Source organism: Eptesicus fuscus, chromosome 17 (genome assembly GCF_027574615.1).
Source record: "Eptesicus fuscus isolate TK198812 chromosome 17, DD_ASM_mEF_20220401, whole genome shotgun sequence".
In the NCBI taxonomy this organism is placed as follows: Eukaryota; Metazoa; Chordata; class Mammalia; order Chiroptera; family Vespertilionidae; genus Eptesicus; species Eptesicus fuscus.
The window spans coordinates 17,389,974-17,410,713 of NC_072489.1; the positions used below are offsets into that span (position 1 = coordinate 17,389,974).

General features: G+C 44.4%; 1 protein-coding gene across 3 annotated transcripts in view; it reads left to right on the forward strand.

The window, feature by feature from the left end:
* The window catches only part of MICU1 (mitochondrial calcium uptake 1), a 181,929-nt gene that overhangs the window by 31,807 nt on the left and 129,382 nt on the right, over positions 1-20,740 (forward strand). For all 3 annotated transcript variants that reach the window (XM_028151351.2, XM_028151360.2, XM_054728692.1), the window contains exon 2: positions 12,483-12,644. In XM_028151351.2, coding sequence (XP_028007152.1) covers positions 12,484-12,644 — 161 coding nt within the window. In that variant the 5' untranslated portion in view covers position 12,483. The remainder of the gene's footprint in view (positions 1-12,482; positions 12,645-20,740) is intronic.

Genomic DNA, 20,740 nt, shown 5'->3' on the forward strand with positions numbered 1-20,740 from the left:
ATACACAAAAAATAACTTACAAATGGATTAAAGCCCTGGTAGGTGTTTCTCAGTGGTTGGAGCAACATCCACACACTTAAGGGTTGTGGGTTCCATCCCAGGTCAAGGGCGCATACCTGGGTTGCAGGATTCATCTCAGCCTCCAGGTCGGGGGTGTTCGGGAGGCAACTGAAACTCCTAAAAGAAAAACATAGGGAGTAAGCTATTTGATGTATTTCTTGGTAATAATTTTTTTTAATCTGACTCTAAAAGCAAAGGTAACAACAGCAAATATAAGTGTTTGAATTAGTTTTATCATTAATTAGAGGCCCGATGCACGAAATTCTTGCAAGAGTAGGCCTTCTTTCCCTGGCTGCCAGCACCGGCTTCCATCTGGCACCCAGGGCCCGGGCTTCCCTGCAGCCTCAGCTTCGTCCAGAAGGTGGTCTGGAAGGACGTCTGGTCTAATTAGCATATTATGCTTCTATTATTATAGATTATTTAAGGCATTGGTTTTCAACCTAGCTCATTGTATCCTCTATGCAAATTTGTTAATGTCTGAAGACAGTTTAGGCCCTAAACTTTAGGTTGTCATAACTGTGTGAGGAATGTGCTACTGGCATCTAGAGCGTAAAAGCCAGAGATGCTGTTAAAACATCTTACAATGCATGGGACAGCCTCCCCAAAGCAAGAATTATGTCCCCCAAATGTTAATAGAGCCTTGATTTGGGAAACTATGCTCTTTCCAGGTATTCTAACATATAATTTTCAAATACTAATAATTTTACTTCTCTACCAATTCTTTTGTGTAGTTGCATTTTCTTATCTAATTGCACTAACCAATTTCTACTGCACTGTATTGAATAGTATGGATATTCTTACACTAGAAGCCCAGTGCACGAAATTCGTGCATGGAGGGGGGTTGTCCCTCAGCCCAGCCTGTACCCTCTCCAATCTGGGACTCCTGGAGGGATGTCTGACTGCCCACCAGGATCGGGCCTAAACGGGCAGTCGGACATCCCTCTCACAATCCAGGACTGCTGACTCCCAACTGCTTGCTTGCCTGCCTGCCTTCCTGAATGCCCCTAACCGCTTCTGCCTGCCAGCCTGATCACCCCCTAACCACTCCGCTGCCAGCCTGGTTGATGCTTAACTGCTCCCCTGCCAGCCTGTTTGCCCCCAACTTCCCTCCTCTGCTGGTCTGGTCACCCCTAACTGCCCTCTCCTGCAGGGTTGATCACCTCCAACTGCCCTCCCTTGCAAGCCTGGTCCCTCTCAACTGCCCTCCCTTGCAGGCCGGGTGCCTCCCACCTGCCCTCTCCTGTTGGCCATCTTGTAGTGGCCATCATGTGTCCACATGGGGGCAGGATCTTTGACCACATGGGGGCAGCTATATTGTGTGTTGCAGTGATGATCAATCTGCATATTACTCTTTTATTAGATGGGATAGAGGCCTGGTACAGGGGTGGGGGCCAGCTGGTTTGCCCTGAGGGTGTCCCGGATCAGGGTGGGGGTTCCCTTGGGGCGTAGGGCGGCCTGAGCGAGGGGCCTGTGGTGGTTTGCAGGCCGGCCACGCCCCCTGGCAACCTAAGCGGAGGCCCTGGTATCTGGAACTTATTTTCCTTCTACAATTGAAACTTTGTAGCCTGGAGCGGAGCCAAGCCTCCTGCTCCTTCCGGGGTGGCAGCCATTTCTGTTGCAGTTAATTCACCTTCTACAGTTGAAACTTTGTAGCCTTAAGTGGGTGAGCCCGGCCAGGGTGTGCGGAAAGCTTTGCTTCCCCTGTTGCTGCCGGCAACCCTGGCTTGCTCTCTCAAGCTCCGTTCTGCCCATTTCTGTTTGAATTTGTTTACCTTCTATAATTGAAACTTTGTAGCTTGAGTGGAGGCTTAGGCCTGCAACGGCTATCGGAAAGCTTGGCTTGCTCTGTTACCTTGGCTTGCTCTGTTACCAATGATGGCTCTCTGTGGCTGTAGCCATCTTGGCTGGGGTTAATTTGCATACTCGCCCTGATTGGATGGTGGGCTTGGCTTGGCTGGTGGGCGTGGCTTATGTAGTGGAGTGATGGTTAATTTGCATATTACCATTTTATTAGAGAGGATTGTTCCCATTCTTGGTGAAAATACCTCTGGTATTTTCCCATTAGAGAAGATGCTAGCTTTAGGACTGAAGCATATATAGTTTATTTTATTATTAAAGGAGTGACAATTTATATTCTCTTTTGGTGTGTTTTTTGTTTGTTGTTGTTTGTTTTGTTTTTTAATCAACTGAGGTACAGGTGCCCTTGACTGGAACCTAACCTGTAACACTTCAGTCTGAGAGCCCACGCCCTAACGCTGAGCCCAACTGGCCCAGGGGTAGTGGTGCTTTTTTAAATGAGGTAGTTCAGTTGACTTTCTCTATGTAAATTTGCCTGTTTAAGCTTTATTATCCTAATGATGTCAATTTTGTTCATCTTTGTTTTCCCTAGGTAATTTCTACTTTACCAAGGTCTTCAAATTTATGTGCAGCAGAGAGATCTGCAAAGTAGTGTCATGATATTTAAAATTTCTTTTGTTTCAAAGGTTATTTCCCTATTTGTATATTTGTGTCTCCCCACTTTTTCTTAAGCTAGCTAATTGTTTATTTTATTATTTTTTAAACACGGCAGTTTGTTAACCAGAATTACTGCTTTTCTCCTATTTACCTCACTTATGTGGGCTTTTATCTTTATTTCTTTTTTATTCATCTTTTGCCTTTTTTATTGTTCTTTATATGTTTTTTTAGCTTTGCAATTAATTCATTTATTTTCTTTCGGTTCTAACTGATAAAAATATTAAGTTCTTTGCATTTTTTCCAGACCATTGTTTTACATATATCAAGTGGATCCTGATAGTGTATTCATTATTATTTTTAAAGTAAATTCTTTTTAAAATTGAGATATAATTGACATAACATTATATTCATCTTAGGTTCACAGTGTGATGATTTGATATTTGTATATATTGCAAAATGATCACAGTAAGTCTAGTTAACATTCATCAGCACACATAGTTACTAACTTTTTTCTTGTGATGAGAACTTTTTGGATTGACTCTCTTGCCCTTGCCGGATTTGCTCAGTGGATAGGGCATTGGCCGGTGAACTGAAGGGTTCTGAGTTTGATTCTGGTTAAGGACATGTACCTGAGTTGCAGACTCAATACCAGCCCTGGTGGGGGTGCATGCAAGAGACAACCAATCGATGAGACTCTCTCACATCAATATTTCTCTCTGTGTGTCTCTCTTCCTCCCTTCCACTCGCTTTAAAAATTAATGGAAAAATATCCTTACGTGAGGATTAAAAAGAAAAAAAGGTCAACTCTCTTAGCAACTTTCAAATATACAATATAGTATTACTAACTACTAGAAGCCCGATGCACGAAGATTCGTGCCAGAATGGGCCTTCCTTTCCCTGGCTGCCGGCACCGCCTTCGCTCTGGCCAGAGCCGCCTTTCCACCTTCCTACGCTGTTCAGAGGACAGGAGCAGCCACACATGCAAATTAACCCACCATCTTTGTTGGGTTAATTTGCATACTCACTCCTGATTGGCTGGTGGGTGTTGCAAAGGTACGGTCAATTAGCGTGTTGCTCTTTTATTAGGTAGATGTTGCACATTACATCCCCAGGATTTGCTTATTTTAAGACTGAAAATTTGCACCTTTTGGTCACCTTTACCTATTTGCCCACACCTCATCTCCCACCTCTGGCAACTATCAATCTGTTTTCTTGAGCTTTCTTTTTTTTTTTTCTTTTTTTGATTTTACATAGAAGTGATATTTATGATATTTGTCCTTCTGTGAATTAATTCAGTTAGCATAAAGACCTCAAGGCCCATCCATGTTGTTGCAAATGACAAGTTCCCTTTCTTTTTTATGGCCAAATAACATTCCATTGTATCTACCAATAAAAATATACCAAATTTTCTTATCCATTCATCTATTGATAGACATGTAGGTTATTGACATGACTTGATTATCTTCTATAATAATAAAAGGGTAATATGCTAATTAGACCGATGTCTTCCGGACATCATTACGGATATCCTTCCTGACGAAGCCGGGCAGAGGGAAGTTAGCCGGGGTCCCGGGTGCCTGCAGGCGGCCCGAGGGAAGCCAGCCCGGTCTCAGGTGCCTGCTGGCGGCCAGAGGAGAGAAGCCTGGGTCCCAGGTGCCGGAGAGAAGCCAGTGCCAGCAGCCAGGGAAAGGAAGGTCTACTCTTGCACAAATTTTTGTGCATCGGGCCTCTAGTTGTAAATAATGCTGCAGTGAAAATGCAGGTGCCAATATCTCTTTGAGATAGTGATTTTGTTTCTTTTGGATAAATCCCCAGAAGTGAAATTGCTGATCTCAATGCATTAACTCATCCTAGAGGTTTTAGAAAATTTATATTAGTCATCATTGTTTCTGTAGTTTCCTGGGCAGTTTGTTTGTTTTTTGTTTTTTGTTTTAAATAGACTGTTTCTTTCGTTGATTCCCCCCTCTCCCGCTCCTTCTCCTCACTTTGTTTTTCAGTGCAGTATTTGGGAAAGGAAATTGCCACTCTTCATTTCTTCCTTCACCAGCCATAAGTTTCAGGTTTTATTATTGCATTAAAAAGGCTCTATGGTGTGTGTGTGTGTGTGTGTGTGTGTGTGTGTGTGTGTGTGTGTGTGTGTGTTTTGAGAATTTGAACCATGAAGGTATCAGAAAGTTGAGTCCTGTAGGATATTGACATTTCCCATAGCCTATTCATTTAGCACAAATATGTACAAAAGTTCTGTGTCAAGCCCAACATTTCTATGAGATGATTCTTGTTCCTATAGTAATTGTTTTTTACTGTTAAAGACTTATATAACTTAAATTTACATTCTCACCCAGATTATTTTAAAAAGTTCTGAACAGAGTTAGCTAAAGTGTGAGTTTTCCTCATTTGTTCCATCAGTAATGTCACTTTGAAGTATGAAAATGCATCTTTTCTAGATGTGAACATTAATCTTTGCTGTATTTTGGCAGTCATCCTGGTGTCTTCAATGCAGAACTTTCAATCTGATTAATTTCATCTAAAAGAAATGTATAGGGTGTTTTAAAAATTATTTGGCGTAATTAAAGCTTAAGACATTTCCAGTAGCTTCATTCCTCAGAAAAAATGACAAAGCAAAAAAAATGACAAACTCTTCTAAGATAATGTGTTCAGCCAGACTCGTTTGTGAAGAATGCTTAGCTTTTTCCTATCCTAAGTAAATCTTCTTCCTTGGTGTTTTTCTTGAGCCCTTTCCAACTTTCTAACCTAATGTAAGAGTTCCTTTCTTTGAATTCCTGTTAATAAGTTCTTGTAGTTCTTATCTTTTCCCCTGGCTTGCCTTATTGTTATTTGAGTAGTTGTTTTGTGTTCACGATCAAATTATAAGGTGTTTGTAGGTCTCTGTTTTGCTCATATTTGTGCCTCTTGCAGTGTTCTCACAATACCTTGCTCAATAAATAGCTAATTAATGACTTGAATGAAATAATGGCAGTTGTACATTTTGGATTATGTGCAATTTTCTTAAACTAGTGAGGCCAGTGTAGCATGCTATCTCATTGAAGCATTCAGGATGACTGTCTTCTAACAAAAAATGCAAAATATTTTTACATTTTGTTTTTCTGAAATGAACTCTTAAAGCCAGAAAGGACTTAGACATAAGTACCACTTGTGTTTTGTATCTGCCAGAATAGTCTTAGGTAAGGCTTTTACTGGTTACATAGTTGGCTAGTAGTGGAGCTAGAAAGAGAACCTAAGTTTTTTTGTATCTGCTCTAGTGTAATTGAACAGTAATATTTGTTATTGCAGTTAATAATAATTTCAAATTCATTAATTGGCACTGAGGAGACTAAAAAGCCTAAAGCATACTTCTTATTTTTTCATTTGTGATCTCCTTGGCAAGTTGACAGGTATACATTAAAATGATTTAATAAAAAAGTACCATAGTAGTGGCTCAAAATGCTAATTCTATAGGAATTCCGAGGAAGAAATTAAGAGTGCTGATGACTTTATCTAACTCATACGGATGAGTTGGAATTTCATTTGAGCCTTAAGGAAGGGTCAATTTGAGGAATACTACAGTATATTATGCTAAGACACTTCAAAACAATGATAAAACCAAGAGAGAAACTTTACTGTATTTATTTCTAGTGTAATAACCTATCTATTATATAGTCAATTATTTATAATTATTTAGCATTATTCAACTTATGATATAATATTTAAATCAATAAACTTTTGAATGTGTTTAATGCCCAAAGTATTGTGTTAGGCTTTGTATATTGTATTAGACTCAGTACTCATGTTTCAGCTTTCAGGCAGATACTAGTACCTAAGCCCAGTTTAGTGAATCTATGGGGTTTATAAACTATGAATATGAATTATGCCAATGTGTTAATTATAATAATTCTTATAGTCTGCACAAGGAATAACTTGGCCAGCTAATCTATAGCTACTTAAACCTGCTCTCAGAAGTCCATATCTCTTAAATACAGCAATAGCAGGTGCTCATTTTTTTCTATTCTCCTATGTTCTGGAAACTATTGTTTTCATACATTGCACACATTTGGGGGACAACTCACATCCTTTGCAAAAAAAAGCATTGCAAATGTCATGAAATAAACACACTTGTTTATGTTTGTATTACTGCCTACTATGTACTTAATAAGTTGTTCTAGGTTGTAGCCTTGGTAAAATAGATTAAGAAAAAAGTATATTCATCTGTGTTGTGAAACACTGACATAATTAGGTCACTAAACTGCAGTTTAATTGGGCATACTGTAATTTTTCATATGGATTTTTGACATGATTACCATTATAATTCATTTAGAATGTCAAGGTTTTTGGGGGGTTTTTTTGTGTGTGTGTTGTTGTTGTTGTTTTTTCTGTTTTCAGAAGGGTAAATATGATGGCAGAATGACATGTAATCTTGTTTTCCAGTAGTGTATGAAGATGAAACACTTCTGGGATATTTTTGAGAACTTTTTTGCTTTTTAGATTAAATCATTCTTTTCAGTAATAAAATGAATGAATAATCTATTCAAGTCATTAGAAAGCAAAACATTGGATAAAAAACAAAACAAAACTCTTCTTAGTCAACCCAGATAGAGCTCAGTTACTTAATAAGAACATACAAATGTGCATTCTTATTTCTCCTTTTTACATAGGGTAGCACACTATATATGCTATTCCACACCTTGCTATATTTATTATTTTTTAAAAATATATTTTATTGATTTTTTACAGAGAGGAAGAGAGAGGGATAGAGAGTTAGAAACATCGATGAGAGAGAAACATCAATCAGCCGCCTCCTGCCCCCTCCCCACTGGGGATGTGCCCACAACCAAGGTACATGCCCTTGACCAGAATCGAACCTGGGACGTTTCAGTCCACAGGCTGACGCTCTATCCACTGGGCCAAACCAGTTAGGGCCACACCTTGCTATATTTAGATAATAGTATCTCTTGAAATTCTTTTCAAATCTATACATGCTATTGCTACATGGTATTGCCTTGTATATATTTATCATTTAACCAGTCCTCTCTTGATGAACATTGGAATTGGGTTTTTTCTTAGTTTTTTGCTGTTCCAAACCATGATGCAATGAATAACTGTGGCGTGTATATAATTTCACAGGTGTGCAAGTATATCAGCAGGCTATTTTATCAGAAGTGGAATTGCTGGGTCAATGTATGCAGTTTGTATAGGTGCTTTTGGTGGATGTTGCCAACTTATCTCCCATAGAGTGTACCAATTTACACATTCCTCAGCAGTGGCATTTCTACAGCATTGCCAACAAGTATGTTTTCAAACTTTAGGATTTTTGCCAGCTTGATGAGTGGAAGGCAGTATCTCAGTATAGTTTTAATTTGTATTTTCTTATTATGAGTGAGATTAAGTATCTTTTCATAGTTTTTAGAGCCATCCTTATTTTTTCAACTTTTTATATCTTTGTGCCAACTTTCTGTTTGTGAAATAATATTTTAATAGTATTTTAAGATTATCATTTTTTATATTTATCTCACATTGGATTATATTATTATACCATTCTTTATCTTTCTGTAATTGGGCATTTCATCTTTTGGAGTGCGCCTATTACATTTATTTTGCTGAGAAGATTATTAAAATGTTTCCCCTTTAGGTTATTTCTTTGGAAATCAGGAATTCTAAGATTAATTGTACATTTTTGAATTAATTAGCTATGAGTAAACCACATAACTTATCTGGATCTCAGTTCCTTCATCTGTAAAATAAGGATATTGAATTAAATGATTTCCTATTTCTGTGACCCTTTGAAATTTACCAAAAGCAATACATCAAGTTTAATAGCCCTAAAATAATAGATACAGAAACAGGGCAGTAATATACTATTGCAGGTTTTAAAAAACTTATTATAGATAATGCTCTGCTTTAGTAACAAAACTATCTTTCACTTGCCTCCTTGACATTTGTTGGTTAGAAATACCTCTTCATCATTTTCAGCTCACATCAAAGCTATGTTTTAGAGGCATGTGTGTGTGTGTGTGTGTGTGTGTGTGTGTGTGTGTGTGTGTATGTGTGTGTACTGTTAGGGAAGAAAAATACACTGCTTTTGATTTAATTTCATCTACGTCATAAATTTGCATGTTAATCTTCATTATTGCATAACTGCTGCCAATTCACCCATTCAATTTTCTAGATTCAGTTGGAAAGCTGATCATAAATCTGTTTAAGTGGTTTCTCATAAAAAATTAACACATTCAACTACTTACACTATTTCTTCACTACAAAGCTAGGGATCCTACCTAATAATAGAGTAATATGCAAATTGACTGCACCTTTGCTGCGCTTAAGCCACGCCCACCAGCCAATCAGGAGCAAATATGCAAATAAACCCAACCAAGATGGCTACAGCCACCGAGAGCAGGAGGGAGGCTTGGGTTTCTGTGGTAACAAAAGAAGCCATCCTGTTGCCGGCCTAAGCCTCCACTCAAGGCTACAAAGTTTCAATTATAGAAGGTGAATTAACTCCAACAGAAATCGCTGCTGGCCGGGGAGCAAGCAGCAGGCTTGGCTTTGCTCCAGGCTACAAGGTTTCAATTGTAGAAGGTAAATAAATTCCAGATACCAGGGCCTCCTCTTGGGTCGCCAGGGGGCGTGGCCGGCCTGCAAACCACCACAGGCCCCTCGCTCAGGCTGCCCCACGCCCCAAGGGAACCCCCACCCTTCAGGGCAAACCAGTCAGCCCCCACCCATGCACCAGGCCTCTATCCTATCTAATAAAAGAATAATATGCAGATTGACCATCACTGCAACACACAATATAGCTGCCCCCATGTGGTCAAAGATCCTGCCCCCATGTAGACACAAGATGGCCACTACAAGATGGCCAGCAGGGGAGGGCAGTTGGAGGCAATCAACCCTGCAGGGGAGGGCAGTTAGGGGTGACCAGGCCGGCAGAGGAGGGAAGTTGGGGGCAAACAGGCTGGCTGGGGAGCAGTTAGGCATCAATCAGGCTGGCAGCGGAGTGGTTAGGGAGTGATCAGGCTGGCAGGCAGAAGCAGTTAGGGGCAATCAGGAAGGCAGGCAGGTGATCAGTTGGGAAACAGCAGTCCTGGATTGTGAGAGGGATGTCCAACTGCCTGTTTAGGCCTGATCCGGGATCGGGCCTAAACGGGACAGGCCTGATCCGGGATCGGGCCTAAACGGGCAGTCGAACATCCCTTGAGGGGTCCCAGATTGGAGAGGGTGCAGGCTGGGCTGAGGGACATGCCCCCACTCCGTGCACGAATTTCGTGCACCGGGCCTCTAGTTAAATTATAATAGAACCTGTTCTCAGTGGGGTTTTTCAGTTTACTTGGCATCTATAAAAATGGCACTAAAGAAGGCGAATAGAAATAGCTTTTAATGTGTACTTTGGGGGAATGAGATTAGAACAATTGAAGAAATGACATGTATAATGGAATGTAACAGGCCCTGTGCTAGACTATGTGTTTAAAAAGAAGAAAAAACCATACTTTTAACCTTAAAGGAAGCTCAGAGCCAAGTAGGGGAGGAAAACTTATATGTAAACAAATATGTTAATTACCATAAAGATCCCTACTAAGTGCAAAATGATTTAAATTAGAAAGCAATGAATTATGCTTTGAGAAAATCAAATGGGAGGAGCATGGATACTTTGATTTGAAAGTCATGTAACCAGAAAAAAATGCCTCTTTCTCCTTCAGTCTGCCTGGTGGAATAAGAGAATTAGGGACTTTGGCCTCAATATCCTTCTATTAATTCTCTGGACTGAGATACCAGAGATGATCCTAAGTCTTTTGGTATGCCCCTGACATTTCTATCTCTGATCAAAATTCTACACCATTCTGAGGCTCAACACTAAACAAAAGCCTTTGCTGACTGACCCAGTCTTATGCTGGTCTTAATTTGTTTTTTAATTCTCCAACATCTATACTCAATATATTTATATGTATTCAGGATGGAAATGTACCATTTCAGAAATGTTTAATGTGAATCTTGTCCAATTAAAATGTAAAAATTTGGGGACCTTTTAGGTATCATATAGGGCTGAATAATATGAACTTAATTTTGTTGTGTTAGAACTTCCCAGTACTTCTCTTAAATGCTGAATTAGTCAGCTTTTGCTGTGGTAGCAGGCAACCCCAAAATTTTCAGGGCTTACAATAACATTTATTTCTCACCAGCATTTGGTAGGTTGGCTATGCTCAGCTGGCTCAGCTCGTCCTGATGGTGCCTGCCTCTCTGCTGAGATCTGTTCATTATGAAACCCAGGTTGAAGGATTAATGTCTTCCTGGGACATGATCTATTGGGTAGAGTGAAGGGCACAAGAAGGCTAACAGAAATAGCTCTTAAAAGAACTTCATGGAACTGGGCCACATTTCGTTGGTCATAGCAAGGCATTTGGCAAGGTACACACCCCAAACGAAAAGAATGGGGAAGTATTATTTGCCCACCAGATGGAAGAGTGAATGTTTATTGAATAATATGACCTAATATAGATATTTCTGAATTAAAACAAAAAGTTAAAGGAACAGGTGAAGTTATAAGTATGAAACAAAAGAACTTAGTTGGGGAGAGGGCTTCCAAGGCCCTAGGAGTGAGAAAAGATTTACTGTAATTAAAACTTAAATTACTTTAACAAAAGTAATATTAACATTACAGGTAGGGGCAGCAAAGTGTCCTGGTTAAAATCCGGGCTCTGGAGTCAGTCCACTCTTGGTTCAGATTCTGGATCTACCACTTCTAGCTATAGTGACTAGTCTTTAGCAAGTCACTGTATCTCAGTATTCACATATCTGTAAAATGGATGTGCTACTTATCAAACTGTTGATTTTCAGCTCTAAACCCATCTTTCATTATCTTATTTGTGATATTGGAAATTTCTTCCTTTCCAGCTTTTGTTAAGCTTTGTCGGTAGAGGAACTAGAGGGAGACTGGAGAAGGAAGAGGTGCTATTTCCTGATCCTAGTGTGCTCCTTGTATGCTGCAGTGGCCAGCAGCATGTGGGACACCCAGTGGCACTCAGCTCCTAGGGACTTTTAGTGGCAACACTTCTATATGCAGTTTCCAAATGAGTTTCATACTATGGCATCTCCTTCCCATGGACACTTTCTCGAGTTCTACTGACGTGAGCTTTCCTAGTAGATGGCTTTACTGTGAGTTCTGTTGATGTCGCACTTTAGTAATAATTTCTCGGACATCTGTGGCTGTGTCCTCACCACAGGTCTGGAAATTCACCCTGTTAGGAGTAGCCTTTTTATATATTTACTAGAGGCCCAGTGCATGGATTCGTGCACAATGGGGTCCCTCGGCCTGGCCTGCGCCCTCTTGCAATCTGGGACCCCATGGGGGATGTAGGACTGCCGGTTTTGGCCCAGTCCCACAGGCCAGGCCGAGGGACCCCACTGGTCTGTGCACCGGTCCTCTAGTATGCATATAAGGTTTTTGGTTAATCTCTTCCCACCCTCCCTCTCCCTCTTCCCCTCTGAGATTCATCAGTCTGTTCCATGTTACCATGCCTGTGCATTGAGCATCTGCCCCCTGCTGGTCAGTGCGTGTCATAGTTACTGGTCGAAAGGTCAAATAGTCGAATGGTTGCTTAGGCTTTTATATATATAGATTTTCTTGTTGGTCTGCATTGGCCCTTGAAGTAGTGGCTGCCCTCTTTATCTGCTGTCTTTTTTCCCTTTACTATCTAGTCTCCTATTGTAATTAATAATGCTTTATATTAAATTTTCTGTTCCAATTACCACGTGGTTTCTTATCTTCTAATTGTACCTTGACTGATATATCAGGTTTATAAGTCGTACTTTTCTATACAATTGTTCTGAGGATTAAATAAGATAATGCATGGTATTGCAAAGTGTTTAGAATGGTGTCTACCACTAAGTGCTTACTAGTATATTTGTTTGTGGAATTGATGTAATCATCATCACCATCACTACCACTAGTTAGGAGTAACATTTCTACTTTTTGTTCACAGGATGTTTCGTCTTAAGTCACTTTCTGCATTGGCAGGACTAGCCCTGGGCTCTCGATGGTACCATGGAGGATCACAGCCCACCCAGGTCAGGCGGCGACTAATGGTAGTGGCTTTTCTGGGAGCATCTGCAGTAACTGCAAGTACTGGTCTTTTATGGAAGAGGTGAGTGTTAGCTGAGCATCCTGTTCTTACATGTACTTTCATTCTTCCAATTCTAAAAAGAATTGATTTCTGGCTTATCTTTATATCAAAACTTCTTGCACAAATAATTTGGCATTGATATTATTTGTCTATGAAATAAGATGTTTCAGAGAATTCTGCTATCATTTCAAAGCAACCAATAAGAAGCATTCTGTTTCAGTATCTGCCTGTCTCCTTTGCTGAACATTTTTAACTAATTTACCAATTTAATAACTTTAATACACTTATAATAATTAATATAATAAATTTAATAATCTAACAATTTAACATGTAAAATTAAGTGGTTTTAAGTATATTCCCAAAGTTGTGCAGCCATCACCAGTATCTAATTCCCCAAAATTTTCATCACTTCATAAGAAACTCCATACCATTTAGCAGTCACCTTCCACTTTCTCCATATTCTCTGGCCCACGCAACCACTAACCTACTTTCTGCCTATAGATTTGCCTATTCTGGACATTTCACATGAATGCAATCTTATCATCTGTGGTCTTTTGTGATAGGCTTCATTCACCTAGCGTAATGGTTTCAAGGTTCACCTATGTGGTACCATGAATCACTACTTCATTTCTTTTTATGGTCACATCATATTCTGTTGTATGGAGTATACACCACCTTTTATTTACTCACTTACCTATTGATTGCTGTTTAGGTTGTTTCTGGTTTTTAGCTATTTGAGGAACTGATGGACTTTTTTCTAGTCTCGCTAGTGATGCATGAGTGTGTGCACTCGTGAGTGTGCATGTATGTGCTTAGATTTCCTTGTATGTAAAATGGGGATAACCTAGTGAAGGAAGTAGACATACAAGTCCAGGAAGCACAGAGTCCCAAAACGATGAACTTAAGAGGCCTACACCAAACCACATCATAATTAAAATGCCAAATGTTAAGACAGAATCTTAAAAGCAGCAAGAGAAAAGTAGTTAGTTACCTATAGCTCCCATAAGGCTGTCAGCTGATTTCTCAACAGAAGCATTTTAGGCCAGAGGGATTGGCATGAAATATTCAAAGTGATCTACAACCAAGATTACTCTACCCAGCAAAGCTATTATTTAGAATTAAAGAACAAATAAAGAACTTCTCAGACAGAAAAACCTAAGGGAGTTTATCACTATCAAACCAGTATTACAAGAAATGTTAAAGGGTCCTCTTTAAGAAGAAAATGAAAAATATGAATAATAAGAAAACAATAAGTACATATCTATCAACAATTAATTTTTTATTGAGTTTATTGGAGTGACATTGGTTAATAAAATTATATAGGTTTGAGGTATTTAATTCTACATTACCTTATCTATATGTTGTGTTGTATATTTACTACCCCAAGTCAAGTAATCAATAATTACATTATATAAATGTCTAATCACTGGGTTATACACCTGAAACTAATATGATGTTGTACATCAATTATAAGTGAAAAGTAAAATGGATTAAGTACTCCAATCAAAACAAATATGGTGGCTGAATGGGTAAGAAAACAAGATCCTTCAGATTGAAAGACACACAGAATGGAAGTAAAGATATTTCATGAAAATGAAAATATAAGCAAAAACAGGGGGGACAATATTTATACCAGATAAAATAGACTTTAAAACAAAGGTTATAACAAGAGACAAAGAAGGACCTAACAATTCCACTTCTGGCTATTTATATGAAGAAATCCAAAACACAAAATTTTAAAAAATGTATGCATACATTCATATGTTAATTGCAGCATTATGTATAACTAGTGGCCCAGTGCATGAATTCATGCACATTGAAAGGGAATTAATTAGAAGAAATATTTTAATATCACTATTTGCCAAGTCCTGGGGCAGGTATCCAGCTCCCTCCTCCCTCCTGTCAGAGTCTGTGAGGGCGCCCATGGGTACGCAGCATCAAAGTTGGTGCCCCGCGGGGCTGCAGGACCCCCCCAAGTCCCGGAGTCCCGCAGCCCCGCAGCCCTGCAGCCCTGCGGGGCCAGTGCCCCAGGGTACACGGGGCTGGGGAGGGGGATGAGAGTGGTGGCCTGGCTCTAAGAAAACTGCCCTGGGCCTCCCTGGGTTACCTCTGGGTTCCCCGGTGAAAAGGGCCAGAGGTGTTGAGGCTGATTGCGGAGTCAGCAGTGGCAGCGGTGGAAGAAGCTGTTATGGCTGGCTCTTTGCCTATCATGGCAGCGGGACTGTGGCAAACAGCAGAACAGGCCTTGGTGGAAATGTCTCTATCAAATGAGCTGGGTAGGGGCTGTTTTAGAACGTGGCTGCTTGGCTACCAGGGTTCCACGTTCTGTTGGGCTCCATCGTCAAGAAATGAGGTCACTGCTCTTGTCAGGAAATGAAATCACTGCTCTTGTGTGGGGAGAAGCTCAGGGTAGGGAACCAGGCAGTGACCAGGGAGGTTTTCTGTCATGTTCATACCCCAGGTCAAGGCTGGGTGGTGGATGTGGAATGTGGGCAGCTCCCGCTACCCCAGGTTTATCCCAACACTGGAGCTGAATCTCATTTCTCCCGGGTGGAGGTGGAGTGGGGGTGGTGCCCTTTGCCCTGATGTTTAGCCCCCATGGGGCTACGGGACTCCCCCGAGTCCCAGAGTCCCAGAGTCCCGCCCCATGGCCGGTGGCCCGCGGGACTGTCCTGTTGCATCTCCTGGTCAACTTCCCTCCAGCACCCTCACGCTCGCAGCATCAAGCCCAGTCCTGCCCACCTGCTGTGCGTGCAGCCATCTTGTGACAGCGTGAGGGCGTAAGGACCACCTAGGCTTTTATTAGTAAGACTAGAGGCCCGATGCACAAAATTTGTGCACTCAGGGGGAGGGTCCCTCAGCCAGGCCTGCACCCTCTTGCAGTCTGGGAGCCCTCAGGGGATGTCTGACTGCCATGGAGGCGGGAGAGGCTCCCGCCACCGCTGCTGCACTTGCCAGCCATGAGCCCAGCTCAAGGCTTTTGGCTGAGCGGTTCTCCCTCTGTGAGAGAGCACTGACCACTAGGGGGCAGCTCTTGCGTTGAGCATCTGCCCCCTGGTGGTCAGTGCACATCATATGACTGGTAGTTCGTCTGTTCAGTCTCTTTGCATATTAGCCTTTTATTATATAGGATAGCCAAGATATGGAAGCAACCTAGGTGCCCATCAATAGATGAATGGATAAAGAAGTGGTAGATATATACAATGGAATGTCATTCAGACATTAGGAAATGAAATCTTGCCATCTGCAACAACATGGATGGACCTAGAAGGTATTGTGCTGAGTGAAGTGGGTCAGTCAGGGAAAGACAAATGCCAGATGATTTCACTTATATGTGGAAAAAACAACAACAAAATGAACTAACAGGTAGAACGGAAACAGATACCAAGTACATTTTGACAGTTGCCTGATGGAAAGGGGCATGGTGGAATGAGTGAAAAAGGTGGAAGGATTAAGAAGTACAAATTGGTAGTTATGGAATAGTCATGGGGATTAAAGTACAGCATAGGGAATATAGTCAGTAATATTGTAATAACTGTGTATGGTGTCAGATGGATGTTAGATTTATTGGGGTGACCACTTTGTAAGTTATATAATGTCTAATCCCTGGGTTGTACACCTGAAATTAATATAATATTTTACATCAACTATAAATGAAAAATAAAATAATAATTTTTAAAAAAGAAAGAAATGTTCATGGGAGCATAGACTTTAAAAATAATGAGGCCCTAGCTGGTTTGGTTCAGTGGGTAGAGCATCAACCTCTGGACTAAAGGGTCCTGGGTTTTATTCCAGTTAAGGGCATGTACCTCAGTTGCAGATTGATCCCTGGCCCTGCTCAAGCACGTGTGGGAGGCAACCAATCGATGTGTCTCTCTCTCATTGATGTTTCTCTCCCTCCCACTCTCTCTAAAAAAATCCATGGAAACATATCCTCAGGTGAGGATTAATAACAACAACAAAAGTAATGAGACTGTAGGCCAGAAAATAATTTTAATGCCAAGTAGAAGGACCAATTTACTTTGTCATTTTCCTTGCTCTTGCTGTACAAACTTCTTCCTATGACTTTGAGAAAGTGGAAGATACTGGCTGTGTTCTAGAGTGGCTGTCCATATGGGAAAGAGTCCCTCGTATTGATAGCTTGCTCCCAGATATGGGGGAATGTTAGTGTCCTTTAGATCTGGAAGAATATGTGAAACAATAAAATAATTTATATGTGGTTTAAAGAAAAAGGTACTATATAATTGTTCATTTTAAAATTTTCAAACTTTAAAATTCATAAATTTAAATTACAAAAGAACAACATATTTGGTTTAAAATAAAGTCAAACACAGAAGTAAAGAATAAAAATCTCTTTTTTCAGCCCCAATCTCTTTTCCTTAACATAAAATAAATATTATATATTTAGTGTATGTTGTGATAGATACTTTTGAAATATATAGGTCAATAACAGAGTATATAATTTGAAATGTTTGCTGGCAAACAAAAATGAATGTGTTCTAGGATATAGAGTTAAATATATGTAAAGACCAGATATACAGAAACCAAGATGGCGCCATAGGTTAAACACCTAACCCGCAGCCGGGCACAACAATTTCAAAAATACAACTAGAGGTCAGAACGGTCATCGTCCAGAACCACAGGAAAGCTGGCGGACTGAAATGCCCACAGCTGGGGAGAAAGAGAAGGCCACGGGGACAGTCGGGGGAGCCGCAAAAGCCTAAGGTATGGAGAAACGGACGGAGACACGAGCACGCGCGCCTGCGGGGAGGATAGAGCCGGAGAGGAAGGGGCGGCTGACGGCCTGGCCGGCGTTCACTGGCAGGAAGGAGATAAAGGCTCCGGATTGCGCTGAGCGCCGGCTCCGACTGCACTGAACCCCGTTCCGGGCGAAACCCTGGGAAGCCAGGCGCAGGCTGGGGGAATGAATCTGGGCTGTGGGGCGCAGGCACAGAGGAGCGGCGGAAGGCAGAGCTCCAGAGGCGCGCGCAGGAAGGGGCGCAAAGGACGGACTGTTGCCTGCGCCACTGAACTGCCCTAGCGGGAAGGAGACAAGGGCTCCGGACCGTGCTGAACCCCAGTTCTGACTGCACTGAACCCCAGTTCCGGGCGAAACCCTGGGAAGCCAGGCACATGCTGGGGGAATGAATTTGGCCTGTGGGGCAGAAGCACAGAGGAGCGGCGGCTCCAGAGGCGCACACGGGAGGGCGCGCAGAGGAGGGACTGTTCCCTGCGCCACTGAATGGCCCTGCTGGGAAGGAGACAAAGGCGCCAGACTGCGCTGAGACCCACTTCCAACTACATTGAAACCCAGTTCCAGGCAGCGGGCGAAACTCCAGGGCGCGTTTCTCTCAGAGGTGTTTGCAAGGAATACAGAGGGACACAGACACAGGAGCCTCATGTCTCCTGCACAGCAACTCTTCCTATATAGACAAAGAGGGTCCTCATGGACAATTGGCCTGGAGGACAATTCCTCCTAGTGACACCAACAACAATCAAGACTTAACTGTAGATACTCACTCAGTTTCGCAACTGCGCCGCCCCCGCAGGCCGCCCGGCCCGGGGCACTGGGGACGCCGCGGCGGCAGCGGCTTCCGGAGCCCGGCGGCCGCCCAGCGCCCATCCCCGCCGCGAGGCCTCCGCGCGCCTGGTTCCGCGGGCCGCGCGCCCCACACAACGGACGGAGGCCCGGGCGCCCTCTCCGTGCACCTCCCGGCGCCACTAGACCTCAGTAGAGTTGACTGAATTCAAGGGATTAAGAAGAACAAATTGGGGAATTCGAAAAAGATGACGGCGGAGGTGAAGGCTGATGTGTTGCCTCACATGGCAGTTTCGGAAATACAACTGGAACATGGACTAGTGAGGGTGGCGACTGCTGCTCGCGTCTCCCCAGACCGGGCGGCTGCTCCTCTCAGTCAGCACCGCAGCCGGGGCCATGGGCTCGTGGGCGCCGCAGCAGCTGCTGTGGCGGCGGCCGCGGACTCGGCGCAGCAGCTCTCTGTGAAGGAAGAGACCATCTTTCTGCAGGAGGGGCGCATCCGCGCCACCGACCTGGCCGAACTGCGCAGTGAGATCCTCGAGGCCCCGGAGGCCGCCAACACCGATTTGGAGGATTCTTAGGAGTTCTCATCTTACATTCAAGCCCTTTAAGCCATTTTGACAGAGGAGAATCAAGAAGGCGGCTAAGTTAAACAAAGGAACTGCGAACTCCACCGCGCACAGCAATTTCAGGGGCACGAATGGAGGACAGAGCCTCTGCCATCCAGAACTACAGGAGAGATGGCTGAATGGTAGATTTATAGCTAAGAGGGAAGAGGAAACCAGCGAAATCGGAGGGGATGAGGTGTGGAGGCGCGTGGGTCTGGTTGGTGGCGGGGGAAAGGGGCTTTTGTTCCAAACCTAGGGGAGATTAGCTCTCCATCACACTGAAATCCAGCTTCTGGGGACCCGTGGGAGACCCAGATGCCTGCGGGGAGAGGCGGGACTCTTGCGGAGGTGCCAAGCGCCCCTGGGTCTGGGGGAGGCCGCGCGCCCCTGGGTCCGAGTGAGGCCAGGGGTCAATAGATCCAGTTGAGGCCTCGCGCATCTAGGCCCGGGTGAGCCCAAGTGGCCCTGGGTCTGGGAGAGGCCAAACATCCCTGGGTCCAGGTGAGACCATGTGTCCCTGGATCGGGTGAGGCCTCGTGAACCTAGGCCCGGGTGAGCCCAAGTGGCCCTGGGTCTGGGAGAGGCCAAGCGTCCCTGGGTCCGGGTGAGACCATGTGTCCCTGGATCCGGGTGAGGCCTCGTGCACCTAGGCCCGGGTGAGCCCAAGTGGCCCTGGGTCAGGGAGAGGCCAAGCGTCCCTGTGTCCGGGTGAGACCATGTGTCCCTGGATACGGGTGAGGTCTCGTCCACCTAGGCCCGGGTGAGCCCAAGTGGCCCTGGGTCTGGGAGAGGCCAATCGTCCCTGGGTCCGGGTGAGACCATGTGTCCCTGGATCCAGATGAGGCCTCGTGCACCTAGGCCCGGGTGAGCCCAAGTGGCCCTGGGTCTGGGAGAGGCCAAGTGTCCCTGGGTCCGGGTGAGACCATGTGTCCCTGGATCCGGGTGAGGCCTCGAGCACCTAGGCCCGGGTGAGGCCACGTGCCCCTGGGTCTGGAAAAGACCAAGCGCCCCTGGGTCCAGGTGAGACCATGTGTCCCTGGATCCGGGTGAGGCCCCGTACACCTAGGCCCGGGTGAGCCCAAGTGGCCCTGGGTCTGGGAGAGGCCAAGCGTCCCTGGGTCCGGGTGAGACCATGTGTACCTGGATCCGGATGAGGCCTCGTGCACCTGGGCCCGGGTGAGCCCAAGTGGCCCTGGGTCTGGTAGAGGCCAAGCGTCCCTGGGTCCGGGTGAGACCATGTGTCCCTGGATCCGGGTGAGGCCTCGTGCACCTAGGCCCGGGTGAGCCCAAGTGGCCCTGGGTCTGGGAGAGGCCAAGCGTCCCTGGGTCCGGGTGAGACCATGCGTCCCTGGATCCGGATGAGGCCTCGTGCACCTAGGCCCGGGTGAGCCCAAGTGGCCCTGGGTCTGGGAGAGGCCAAGTGTCCCTGGGTCCGGGTGAGACCATGCGTCCCTGGATCCGGGTGAGGCCTCGTGCACCTAGGCCCGGGTGAGCCCAAGTGGCCCTGGGTCTGGGAGAGGCCAAGCGTCCCTGTGTCCGGGTGAGACCATGTGTCCCTGGATCCGGGTGAGGCCTCGTGCACCTAGGCCCGGGTGAGCCCAAGTGGCCCTGGGTCTGGGAGAGGCCAAGCGTCCCTGGGTCCGGGTGAGACCATGTGTCCCTGGATCCAGATGAGGCCTCGTGCACCTAGGCCCGGGTGAGCCCAAGTGGCCCTGGGTCTGGGAGAGGCCAAGCGTCCCTGGGTCCGGGTGCGACCATGTGTCCCTGGATCCAGATGAGGCCTCGTGCACCTAGGTACGGGTGAGCCCAAGTGGCCCTGGGTCTGGGAGAGGCCAAGCGTCCCTGGGTCCGGGTGCGACCATGTGTCCCTGGATCCAGATGAGGCCTCGTGCACCTAGGTCCGGGTGAGCCCAAGTGGCCCTGGGTCTGGGAGAGGCCAAGCGTCCCTGTGTCCGGGTGAGACCATGTGT